Source organism: Nerophis ophidion, linkage group LG11 (genome assembly GCF_033978795.1).
Source record: "Nerophis ophidion isolate RoL-2023_Sa linkage group LG11, RoL_Noph_v1.0, whole genome shotgun sequence".
NCBI classification, from domain to species: domain Eukaryota; kingdom Metazoa; phylum Chordata; class Actinopteri; order Syngnathiformes; family Syngnathidae; genus Nerophis; species Nerophis ophidion.
This window is the reverse complement of record NC_084621.1, coordinates 67,353,022-67,365,774: the sequence shown is the minus strand read 5'-3', so window position 1 is coordinate 67,365,774 and position 12,753 is coordinate 67,353,022. Positions and strand designations below refer to the sequence as shown.

The 12,753-nt window shown below is 42.8% G+C and overlaps 1 protein-coding gene across 7 annotated transcripts in view; it reads left to right on the top strand.

Annotated features, from left to right (window-relative positions):
• The window catches only part of LOC133562377 (regulator of G-protein signaling 22), a 54,040-nt gene that overhangs the window by 12,358 nt on the left and 28,929 nt on the right, over window positions 1–12,753 (top strand). For all 7 annotated transcript variants that reach the window (XM_061916540.1, XM_061916541.1, XM_061916542.1 and 4 more), the window contains 3 exons: window positions 1,601–1,693; window positions 4,085–4,257; window positions 8,673–8,835. In XM_061916540.1, the coding sequence (XP_061772524.1) occupies window positions 1,601–1,693; window positions 4,085–4,257; window positions 8,673–8,835 (429 nt within the window). The remainder of the gene's footprint in view (window positions 1–1,600; window positions 1,694–4,084; window positions 4,258–8,672; window positions 8,836–12,753) is intronic.

Genomic DNA, 12,753 nt, shown 5'->3' with positions numbered 1-12,753 from the left:
AGACTCTTATATTGTTAGCGCAGGCAGAATGAAGCAGCGCTTTTATTGTGAAGACAGGAACTGTGCAGTCGGTCTTTAGCGTTGTGACGGCAGGTACGATGCGAGAGTCTGTTGAAATAAAAAGTGTTTCTCGCCTTCCCCTCCATCAACCAGTGTTATCTCAGAAGATCTTTGGGTGCTGTGAATGTCAATCAAATGACGAAAGTGACGTCTTAGTGAAGATTGATGATCACTAATTTTTAGGTCGATTTTTTTAATGCCTGGCTGGCGAGCGACTGACACACCCTCTACAATCGACTGGTAGCTCGCGATCGACGTAATGGGCACCCCTGGTCTACACTGACTGAAATTTTTGTCAATTAGGTTTTCCTCAAATAGAATATGATTTTGTCTGAATAGGGATGATACAGTTTAAAATAGTTCCAAAACAATAATGCACCTGATATGCTGTACAAGAAGTTTATAGGAAATGTTAATTCCCAATTTTTGTTTTTAGCTGTTTTGTAAATAACAGGGGTTAGTGCATCTGCCTCCCAATACGAAGGTACTGGGTTCGATCCTGGGGTCGGGATCTTTCTGTGTGGAGTTTGCATGTTCTCCCCGTGACTGCGTGGGTTCCCTCTGGGTACTCCGGCTTCCTCCCACCTCCAAAAACCTGCACCTGGGGATAGGTCAATTGGCAACACTAAATTGGCCCTAGTGTGTGAATGTGAATGTTGTCTGCCTATCTGTGTTGGCCCTACGATGAGGTGGTGACTTGTCCAGAGTGTACAATGCCTTCCATCCGAATGCAGCTGGGATAGGCTACAGCACCCCCGCGAATCTGAAAGGGACACGCGGTAGGAAATGGATGGATGGAACATACTCTAACACACTATACAATAGGTTAACATACTACAATAACACATGGGGAAATAAAATACAAGGTAAGACCTTTTTAAAAAAACACCACTAAAACCAGGGCCAAGGTAATGTGTACAGCTTTGTTTTCCCATTAGCCAAAACTTTACCTTTTTATTGTGAACAGATTGCTATCTGCCATTAATTAGATATTTTTGAATTGTCCGGAATACATGTACCTATAGTACCTATAGAAGCTAATATTTTTGCTCAATCTCTTGCTGCTGGTTTTGCCGTTTATAATTATGCAATTTGTTGCGGATTTAATTTTATATTACCGGTAGTTAATATTTGACTTATTGTTTTATTGTCAAACTATTTTGATCATCTTGTCTGTCACAAAATTTGTATGTTTTAGATTTTTTTTCAGGCACCGTTATGCATTGTGCCAATTTGGCACGGGTATTAAATATAATGTGATACTAAACACTAGTTTCGAGGCATTTGTATGACTACAAACTATTTGCTTTGTCTTCTATAACACAAAGTTGAGTTAAGTACATTTACTCTAACTACTTACAAAATGTGGATCTATATTGCATTGCTTTTAGGCAACATGTAATTAACTAAACAACAGCTAAAGAAGTTTGGGCACCCCTGTTGCCATAATGTAATGTGTCTTTTTGTAAGAATTATAGTAATAACAGGCTCTCAAATAAAATTTTAAAGTGTTAATATTTTGTTTGTGCCTGTTTTATAGGTGTGTGTTCATGAAGTGGAGCGCTGTGTTGACTGTTGGGAATACAGGGAGCTTCAGAACTTACACACAGAATCTAACCAGCAAATACAACAGGTCAGTTTGCCTAATGAAATATTACATATTTATGAAACATCTGTAGGTTAACGCAGCCTTTATTGTTTAATATGGCTCACAGGGCAAGCGGGCTTCAGTCATTAGATGAAGGGTTCAGATCTCTAATCAGCTGTGATAGGCTCCAGTTTTTCTAAGAAAAATAGTAAATAAAATGGATGGTTGCAAGTTAACAGACAAATAAGAATAATATGGACATTGATTTAATGTTCTGCTCCATTCCAATTACTTGCAGTATGTCCAACTATAATTGGTATGTGGTGTGTGTGCCATTTATAAACTAGTTACTGGTGTTATAAACAAGAAATGATCCATGTGAATGAGCTTTGTCCCCAACAGAGCAGTATGTATCATGGAATAAAACTTTCTTTTTCTCGGCTCCAGAACTAATAATTGCGTTGTTTTTGTTCATCATTTTTTGCCCTGTAGTTGTGGCAGTGCAGCCTACTTTTAAGCTGTTGTTGCAAAATCCCAAGAGTGAATGGCATCAGTTTTTGCAATTACTTAGGTACATGATATTAGACCGGAATATCCACTAGTAAACCGTTGAAGAAAAGCATACAGTATACCAGGGGTAGGGAACCTATGGCTCCTGTGATGACTGCATCTGGCTCTCAGGTGAATCTTAGCTGACATTGCTTAACGGGATAAGTAATGAATAATGCACCTGTTCGAGGTTTTGGGTGGCTCAGCCAATGCCAGATGTCTTACGGGGTACAGGAAGGTCGCATTATTGGTAAGAAGTATTGCATTTATTATTGGTTAGCTTCAGAATAACAATGTTATTAAAAAGAATGAGACTTATTGTACTCTAAAAATGTTGGTCTTATTTACAAATGAACGGATTTAGTTGTATTCACTGTTAAAAAATATTAAATGGCTCTCATGGGAATACATTATAGAATATTTGGTTTTAATGGCTCACTCAGCCAAAAAGGTTCCCGACCCCTGCAGTATACCATCATTTATTGCTATTAAGTAGTTGGATAAAGACATTTCCACAAAGTAGGAAACATTATTTACAAATCTCATATTTTCATAACTCATGCATTAATCATCTGTTAATGACCTTCTAAAACATTTTTCAACAATATGAGAACCCTCTAGACATGAAATAACACCCTTTTGTCACTTTTACACGCTTATTTAGTACAGCTGGCGGAGGCTTACACAAACCGTGGCCACAATACTGAACAGCATGAGCTGATTGGTTTGTTCTCATCGCGTGGCCAATACAATGAATATTCGGCCTTGTTTTTTTAGCCATTTTAATGTTTAAACATGTATAATGTGCTTAAAAAATACCAAAAATCAATTTTAATATTTGAAGAATGATGTGGCGAGGGATGACGGTACATTGTTTTTTCTATTATCTATGAAGGCACTCACCATAGAGGACACAATCCTCCCTATTTAAGACCAATTTATTAATTAATGAGTATTTGGGAAAGACTAAACTGTAAATATATAATTTATGCTGCATTAATAAACCCATGAATATACTAAATTATACTCTGGTCTCAGACGTTTTGAACTTTTTCTATGAGGCAGACAGTTGAGAGCATTAACTTCATCCATGGTCATCGGACAGGACCCCCTCCCTTGTGGAGGGGGTCCTGTCCGATGACCATGGATGAAGTACTGACTGTCCAGAGTCGAGACCCAGGATGGACCGCTCGTCGGGACCCAGGATGGACCGCTCGCCTGTATCGGTTGGGGACATCTCTACGCTGCTGAGCCGCTTGAGATGGTTTGCTGTGGACGGGACTCTCACTGCTGTCTTGGAGCCACTATGGATTGAACTTTCACAGTATCATGTTAGACCCGCTCGACATCCATTGCTTTCGGTCCCCTAGAGGGGGGGGGTTGCCCACATCTGAGGTCCTCTCCAAGGTTTCTCATAGTCAGCATTGTCGCTGGCGTCCCACTGAATGTGAATTCTCCCTGCCCACTGGGTGTGAGTTTTCCTTGCCCTTTTGTGGGTTCTTCCGAGGATGTTGTAGTCGTAATGATTTGTGCAGTCCTTTGAGACATTTGTGATTTGGGGCTATATAAATAAACATTGCATTAAAAGACAAACTAGCAGACTGAAAAACTTGTTTTTTTTTCATACCAATTTCAACAAGTTAAATTCTGCTAAATATGTTTAAAATTATGGATTTGGACCTTGACAACTGTTTTCAAATGACTGAACTCTAGTAGATGTATGCAATATGGTAATGAGCCATGTGTTTGTGAGGAAGTGTGTGATTGTTTTTATGACCATTAGCGCTAAAACATGAACGATTTTCTGGTTGCTGCACCTTCAAGTAAAGATACAAAAAAATTCAGGAAAAAACACCACATATTTTTGACTATGTGTCTTGTAAACAGGTAATGACATTGCCGTCTAATACTTCACCTGAGCTTTCCCCTCCGGGCAACCGGGCCCTGGACTCTTGGTCCAACGTGCCTCGACAGTACCAAGGTTACCGTTTAGGCTCCTTGTTTCGACATTGTCATGAGATCCGGCACTTTATGTCCTTTCTCCGGGATAGTGATGTCAGGTGAGTTATATAACATAATGTTGTTATATTAAACTGGTTTCCATTTTTTAGCATCAACTATGGTCCTGCTCTCTAACCTTTTTTCCTTCTCTTGGCAAAATTTAATGGGATTACTTTAGCCTTTTAATGGTCATGAAAGCATATTGATCTGGCATGGCTCACGGAGATATTAGTCATATGACAAACCAGCCAACAAGCAATTAATAATTGTGAATAAATGTACTGTCTGATAAATTATTTCAATCTTTTCTATTTATATAATTTTATTGTACACATATATTATAAAAGTGACCCTAATCATCCATCCATCCATTTTCTACCGCTTATTCCCTTTCGGGGTCGCGGGGGGCGCTGGCGCCTATCTCAGCTACAATCGGGCGGAAGGCGGGGTACACCCTGGACAAGTCGCCACCTCATCGCAGGGCCAATACAGATATGTCCCCATAATTATTTCCTTTTGTTCTCCTGAGAGATGTCCTCCTTCATGCAGTGTGAGACCCAATAAAGCAGCAATAGAAGAAGAATTGAAAATAGAATTTGTGCTACCTGTTTGGTGGCGGTATGCATAGTAACTAATAAAACACACATTTGTCTTTATATATGTATATTTGTTCATCCCTAATAAAAATTAGTGAATAAAATGTATCAATATAATTTAAGGAATCACTGCACATACTGAATTTTTCGGAGTATAAGTCGCTCCTGCCGAAAATGCATAATAAAGAATGGAAAAAACATATATAAGTCGCACCGGAGTATAAGTCACATTTTTGGGGGAAATTTATTTGATGAAACCCAACACCAAGAATAGACATTTGACAGGCAATTTAAAATAGATAAAGAATAGTGAACAACAGGCTGAATAAGTGTACGTTATATGAGGCATAAATAACCAACTGAGAAGGTGCCTGGTATGTTAACCTAACATATTATGGTAAGAGTCATTCAAATAACTATAACATATAGAAAATGCTATAAGTTTACCAAACAATCTCTCACTCCTAATTTCAAAATCCCATGAAATCTTATACGTCTAGTCTCTCATCAAATAATATTTGATATTTTACGGTAATGTGTTAATAATTTCACACATAAGTCACCCCTGAGTATAAGTCGCACCCCTGGCCAAACTATGGAAAAAAAACTGCGACTTATAGTCTGAAAAATACGGTACTTCTAATATGTTGCAGTGTGGAATCATAGAACATATTTGATTAAGTGAAATTCAACAAATAGAGGAAGGAGATATTAAAAACACTAACCGTATGACATAGAATTACAACCTTTATTGTTTTGTTATAAATGGTTTGATCAGGGGCAGCATGGTACTACAGGGGTTAGTGTATGTGCCTCACAACACAAAGGTCCTGAGTATTCCTGAGTTCAATCCCGGGCTCGGGATCTTTCTGAGTGGAGTTTGCATGTTCTCCCCGTGACTTTGTGGGTTCCCTACGGGTGCTCCGGCTTCCTCCCACCTCCACCATGCACCTGGGGATAGGTTGATTGGCAACACTAAATTGGCCCTAGTGTGTGAATGTGAGTGTGAATGCTGTCTGTTTATTTGTGTTGGCCATGTGATGAGGGGGCGACTTGTCCAGGGTGTACGCCGCCTTCCGCCCGAATGCAGCTGAGATAGGCTCCAGCACCCCCGCGACCCTGAAAAGGGACAAGCGGTCTCCCCATGTCTAGCATTAAAAGATTACAGTTGGTACAAAATGCGGCTGCTAGACTTTTGACAAGAACAAGAAAGTTTGATCACATTACACCTGTACTGTATATACCTTTATATACATATATACATACATATATACCTATACTGGCTCACCTGCACTGGCTTCCTGTGCACTTAAGATGTGACTTTAAGGTTTTACTACTTACGTATAAAATACTACACGGTCTAGCTCCATCCTATCTTGCCGATTGTATTGTACCATATGTCCCGGCAAGAAATCTGCGTTCAAAGGACTCCGGCTTGCTAGTGATTCCCAAAGCCCAAAAAAAGTCTGCGGGCTATAGAGCGTTTTCCGTTCGGGCTCCAGTACTCTGGAATGCCCTCCCGGTAACAGTTCGAGATGCCACCTCAGTAGAAGCATTTAAGTCTCACCTTAAAACTCATTTGTATACTCTAGCCTTTAAATAGACTCCCTTTTTAGACCAGTTGATCTGCCGTTTCTTTTCTTTTTCTTCTATGTCCCTCCTGTGCACCCACCTGTTCCCAATTAGCCTGCACACCTGTGGGATGCTCCAAATAAGTGTTTGATGAGCATTTCTCAACTTTATCAGTATTTATTGCCACCTTTCCCAACTTCTTTGTCACGTGTTGCTGGCACCTTCTATGTCTGCGTCCCTCCCTTGTGGAGGGGGTCCGGTCCGATCCGGTGGCCATGTACTGCTTGCCTGTGTATCGGCTGGGGACATCTCTGCGCTGCTGATCCGCCTCCGCTTGGGATGGTTTCCTGCTGGCTCCGCTGTGAAAGGGACTCTCGCTGCTGTGTTGGATCCGCTTTGGACTGGACTCTCGCGACTGTGTTGGATCCATTGTGGATTGAACTTTCACAGTATCATGTTAGACCCGCTCGACATCCATTGCTTTCCTCCTCTCCAAGGTTCTCATAGTCATCATTGTCACCGACGTCCCACTGGGTGTGAGTTTTCCTTGCCCTTATGTGGGCCTACCGAGGATGTCGTAGTGGTTTGTGCAGCCCTTTGAGACACTAGTGATTTAGGGCTATATAAGTAAACATTGATTGATTGATGATTGAAAATGGATGGATGGATGAAGGTTTGATCAGATGAAATTATTCAGTGCAACAAAAACCTTATGATCACACCCCACTATATTTTCAAGTGGGGTGTGAATTTGTTTTTGGTGACACTTACTGGTCACGATATTTAATTAATTTAGGATCATAACGCAGTAAGTTGAATGATACAGACATAATTGTTACTGGATACAATTTTAATACCCTTCTGCCTTGGAGACTTTGTATGTGTAAATATTATGCAACTATTGTTATTCGATACGTGTTTATATTGGCAAATGTGCTGTTTTAGACTGCAATATTGTTCAATTAAGGACAACGATTGCGTACGTCTAGCTTGTGTGCTTAGCTGCTGTGTAGCTGATAGCTCCTTGTAGCCTATAACCTACCACGTTTACCTTTTTGTAAATGACTTCACTAAAAAAAGATCAAACTAATACTTATTGGAGGACATTTAGATGTAAACTGGCCGTCCAACTTTGCGCAAGTAAATGAACGCGCTGCAGGACTGCATGTATAGAAGCTTCCAACAGAGATTTTACTTCCAAGACAATATCATCCGATACTTGTTTTTATGATGATATTTGACCGATATTAAATATCGGATCGGTACACCCCTAAAAATGCATGTTGATAGATAGATAGATAGTACTTTATTGATTCCTTCAGGAGAGTTCCTTCAGGAAAATTAAAATTCCAGCAACAGTGTACAGAGTTGAGATCAAATAAAAGTAAAAAGTAAATACTGGGGGTTTAAATGGAAACAAAATAGAGAAATATTACAAAAGAATAAAAACAATGGGAATAACAATATAACAGTAAAATAAGAATATAACAAGACAAAGTAGGCAGTAGTGACCATGTTATGAAAACGTATTGCACTGTTAATGTTTTGCATCCCCTGTCATCCTAATACCCCCTGCCCCCCGCCCCAGAGAGGAGTTGTACAGTCTAATGGCGTGTGGGACAAAGGAGTTCTTGAGTCTATTAGTCCTGCACTTGGGATGAAGCAGTCTAGCACTGAACAGGCTCCTCTGGCTACTGATAACACTATGCAGAGGGTGACTGGCATCATCCAGGATGCTCACTAGTTTGTCAACAGTCCTCTTCTCTGCCACCGTCACCAGTGTGTCCAGTTTCATTCCCATTGTAGAACCGGCCCACCTGATGCATCCGTGTTTAATTTTTGGTAGATAGTAAATGTATACTGCTATTCAAGCTATACACCGACTTCTCTTAAGTTTATCAAGGTTTCATTGCTATAGTATTGTATTGATAATAATTGAGGTTCATATGTACAAGTCTCAAGTACTGTGTTTAAGTAGGTGCCTTATAAAGGCTAATTTTTATTTATTTATTTTTTTCTCAACTTCATCCATCCATCCATTTCTACCGCTTGTCCCTTTCGGGGTCGCGGGGGGTGCTGGAGCCGATCTCTGCTGCATTCAAGGGGTAGGCGGTATACACCCTGGACAAGTCGCCAGCTCATCACAGGGACAACAGCGATAGACAGACAACACTCACACTCACATTAATACACGAGGGCCAGCCAACTTTGGCACTTAAAATGTCCTATAAATGACCTTGGCTTTTTTCTGATGTGTTGAGTGTGTGTGTGGAATGAAAGTGCCCTGTTGCAATGTTTGTTGTCAGTATCCACTTGGAATGCTGGCTGGACCTGGAGCAGTACAGGAGGACCCCTCAGAGGAACAAAGCAGTGAAAGAGGGACGATCTTTGCACATTGCCAACAAATATCTCAACAAGAAGTACTTTTTTAGTAGCCACAGTCCCGCCACAACAGAGCAGCAAAATAATGTAAGTAAAATAAACTTTTTTTTTTTTTTTTTAAACAGTGTGTTTTTGATTAGTGGCAATGAAATAGATGGTATCATTTGAATTATTGTGAAGTTCGTGGGAAAGAAAGACACGGGCAGTGACATAGTGCCCATGACATGACAATCCAGATTTAGAGTGCAAGCTCCCACTGAGGCTTTCATATCACATCTAATAAACGGCGCCCTCTGTGGCTCTAATGCAATGTTCCACTTTTCTCTTCTGCTATTCGTTAGACTTGCTGCTGACAGCTTGGACAGAGTGTCACTGAGGGATCAGACAATAAAAAACATGCTTAGAATTACAATGAGGGGAAGGAGAGGTTTGTGGTTGGAATCCACAAGACGAGAAAAGACCTACTGGGACACAATCTGTAGTCTAAAGTTAGATTTCTACATTGCAGTAAAATTGCGGGGGGCATCCTTTCTAAAACAAGATGAAGGGATTGAACACTTGGAAATAGTGTACTTCTGATTCAGAGACAGGGGATGCAGAGGAACACTTCTATCATACGTTGTGTATTGTATTAACAAGCTATACATGCCTGTTAACCTTTAATACTTAAATAGAGCAAGAGTTTCAAACTTTTTTTTTTTATTGCGAGACACATCACAGTTACAGCTGATATAGTTGTAACCGTGATTATACTGTGTATGAATATTAATGTATAATCGCCTTGTACTATAATTTTTGCATTTGATGGATAACTTGGTTTAAAATCATAGGTCTGGGTGACAAGCAGTTATAAAGGTATATATTTTTTAATAGTAAAAGCAATTTTGGAATATTGTGTTGCATGTTTAGCTCCTCCATATCGAGAGGAGCCAGATGAGGTGGTTCGGGCATCTGGTCAGGATGCCACCCGAACGCCTCCCGAGGGAGGTGTTTAGGGCACGTCCAACCTGTAGGAGGCCACGGGGAAGACCCAGGACACGTTGGGAAGACTATGTCTCCCGGCTCGCCTGGGAACGCCTCGGGATCCCCCAGGAAGAGCTAGACGAAGTGGCTGGGGAGAGGGAAGTCTGGGCTTCCCTGCTTAGGCTGCTGCCCCCGCGACCCGACCTCGGATAAGCGGAAGAAGATAGATGGATGGATGGATGTTTAGTTCATTTTAAAGTTTACATGATATGCTTGTACCAGTTGCCCCACAGCTCAAGCCTGTACGTTGGAGTTTAACCCAGGAGGCGAGAGGTTAGAGCTTTCTTCCGCCTCCGGGGCGTGGGGGTCCTGACTGTTGTATGTGCTTACTCACCAAACAGCAGTTCAGAATACCTGCGTTTTTTTGAGTCCCTAGTCTAGAGGGAATACTGGAGCGTGCTACCCCAGGTGATTCCTTTTGTTGTGATGGGAGACTTCAACGCTCACATTGGCAACAACAGTGAAACCTGGAGAGGCGTGATTGGGAAAAAACAGCCGTCCAGATCCAAACCAGAGTGGAGTTTTGTTATTGGACTTTTGTGCTCGTCAGAGATTATCCATAACGAGCACCATATTGAAGAGAGATGCGGAGCTTTCCACCGATCACCACGTGTTGGTCATTTGGCGCCAATGATGGGGGAGGATGCCGTTTAGACTTGGCAGGCCCAAACGCATTGTAAGGGGCTGCTTGGAATGTCTATCACGGCCTCGTGTCAGAGAGAGTTTTAATTCCCACCTCTGGAATCACGTTGAACATGTCACAAGGGAGGCGCTGGACATTGAGTCCTTGTGGACCATGTTCCATGCCTCTATCGTCGAGGTGGTCGATAGGAGCTGTGGCCGCAAGGTGTTTGGAGTCTGCCGTGGCAGCAATCCCAGAACCTGCGCTGAGGGATGCTGTCAAGCTGAAGGAGTCGTCCTACACGCGGGCAAAAACACTGACATGGGAGGAGGTCGGGGAAGTCATGGAAAATGACTTCCGGGCAGCTTCAAAGCGATTCTGAACCACCATCCGCCACCTCAGAAGGAGGAAGCAGTGTTCTGTCTATACCATGTACGGTGGTGACCTCGACTAGGGATGTTGTGGATCGGTGGAGGGTAATACTTTGAAGCCCTCCTCAATCAAACCTACACATATTGAGGAAGCGGTGCCTCGGGAATCTGTGGTGGACTCTCCTATTTTTGGGGCTTAGGTTGCCGGGATAGTTAAAAAGTTTCTTAGTGGTAGGGCCCTGGGTGTGGAAGAGATCCACCCAGAGTTCCTTAAGGCTCTGGATGCTGTGAGGCTGTGTTGGTTGACAAGACTTTGCAACATTGCATGGACATCGAGGACATTGCCTCTAGAGTGGCAGACCGGGGTGGTGGTTCCTCTTTTTGAGAATGGGAACCGAAGGGTGTGTTCCAACTATCATGAGATTACACTCAACGTCTATTCAGGTGTACTACAGAGGAGACTACGCGGGATGGTCGAACCTCGGATTCAGGAGGAGCAGTGTGGTTTTCGTCCTGGTGGTGGAACTATAGACCAGCTCTATACTCCCGGCATGATCCTCGAGGGCGCATATGAGTTTGCTCAACCAGTCTACATGTGCTATGTGGTCCCTCGGTAGGTCCTGATGGTGGCAGTCCATTCCCTGTATGATCGGGGTCAGAGCGTGGTCGGCATTGTAAGTCAGATCAGTTCCCAGTGAGTGTTAGACTGGGCCAGGGCTGCCATTTGTCACTGATTCTGTTAACAACTTTTATGACAGAATTTCTAGGCGCAATCAGGGCGATGCGAGGTCCTGCTGGCTTCAGGATCTCAAACTCTCGTTGGATCAGTTTGTAGCAGAGTGTGAAGTGACTGGGATGAGAATCAGCACCTCCAACTTAATCTGAGTCCATGGTTCTCACCAGGAAAAGTGTCAAGTGCCATCTCCGTGTTGGGGAGGATATACCGTATTAGGCTAAGTGGAGAAGTTCAAGTACCTCAGGGTCTTGTTCAAGAGTGAGGAAGGAGTGGATTGTGAGATTGACTGTTGGAATAGGGCGGTGTCTGCAACAATGTGCACCCTATATCGATCCATCATGGTGAAGAAAGAGCAGAGCCGGACGGCAGAGCTCTCAATTTACCGGTCAATCTATGTTCCTATCCTCAACTATGGTCATGAGCTTTGGGTTATGACTGAAAGGACAAGATCACAGGTACAAGCGGCCGAAATGAGTTTCCTCCATCGCGGGCTCTCCCTTAGAGATAGTAAGTAAAGTAAAGCCACTGCTTCTCCACCTCGAAAGGAGTCAGATGAGGTGGTTAGGGCATCTTGTCAGGGTACCCCCCGAACGCCTCCCTGGGGAGGTGTTTAGTGCACGTCCGACCGGCAGGAGGCCACGGGGAAGACCCAGGACACAATGGGGGGGTACTATGTCTCCCAACTGGCCTGGGAATGCTTCGAGGTTCCCCCGGGAGGAGCTGGACAAAGTGACTGGGGAGAGGGAGATCTGGGCTTCTCAGCTTAGGCTTCTGCCTCCAAGACCCAACCTCGGATAAGTGGAAGAAGATGGATGGATAATGAATGTATTAATTATTTAATTATGGAATAAATTTAACACGTTTCCTATATATTTTTTAATGTATGCATGTGATAGATGCATATACAGACTTGGGTACTCCGGCTTCCTTCCACCTCCAAAGACATGCACCTGGGGATAGGTTGATTGGCAACACTAAATTGGCCCTAGTGTGTGAATGTCGTCTGTCTATCTGTGTTGGCCCTGCGATGAGGTGGCCACTTGTCCAGGGTGTACCCCGCCTTCCGCCCGATTGTAGCTGAAATAGGCGCCAGCGCCCCCCGTGACCCCAAAAGGGAATAAGCGGTAGAAAATGGATGGATGAATGGATATTAGGATCACCCTGTACAATTACAGTCCATATTGTGTTGGCCCTGCGATGAGGTGGCGACTTGTCCAGGGTGTACCCCGCCTTCTGCCCGATTGTAGCTGAGA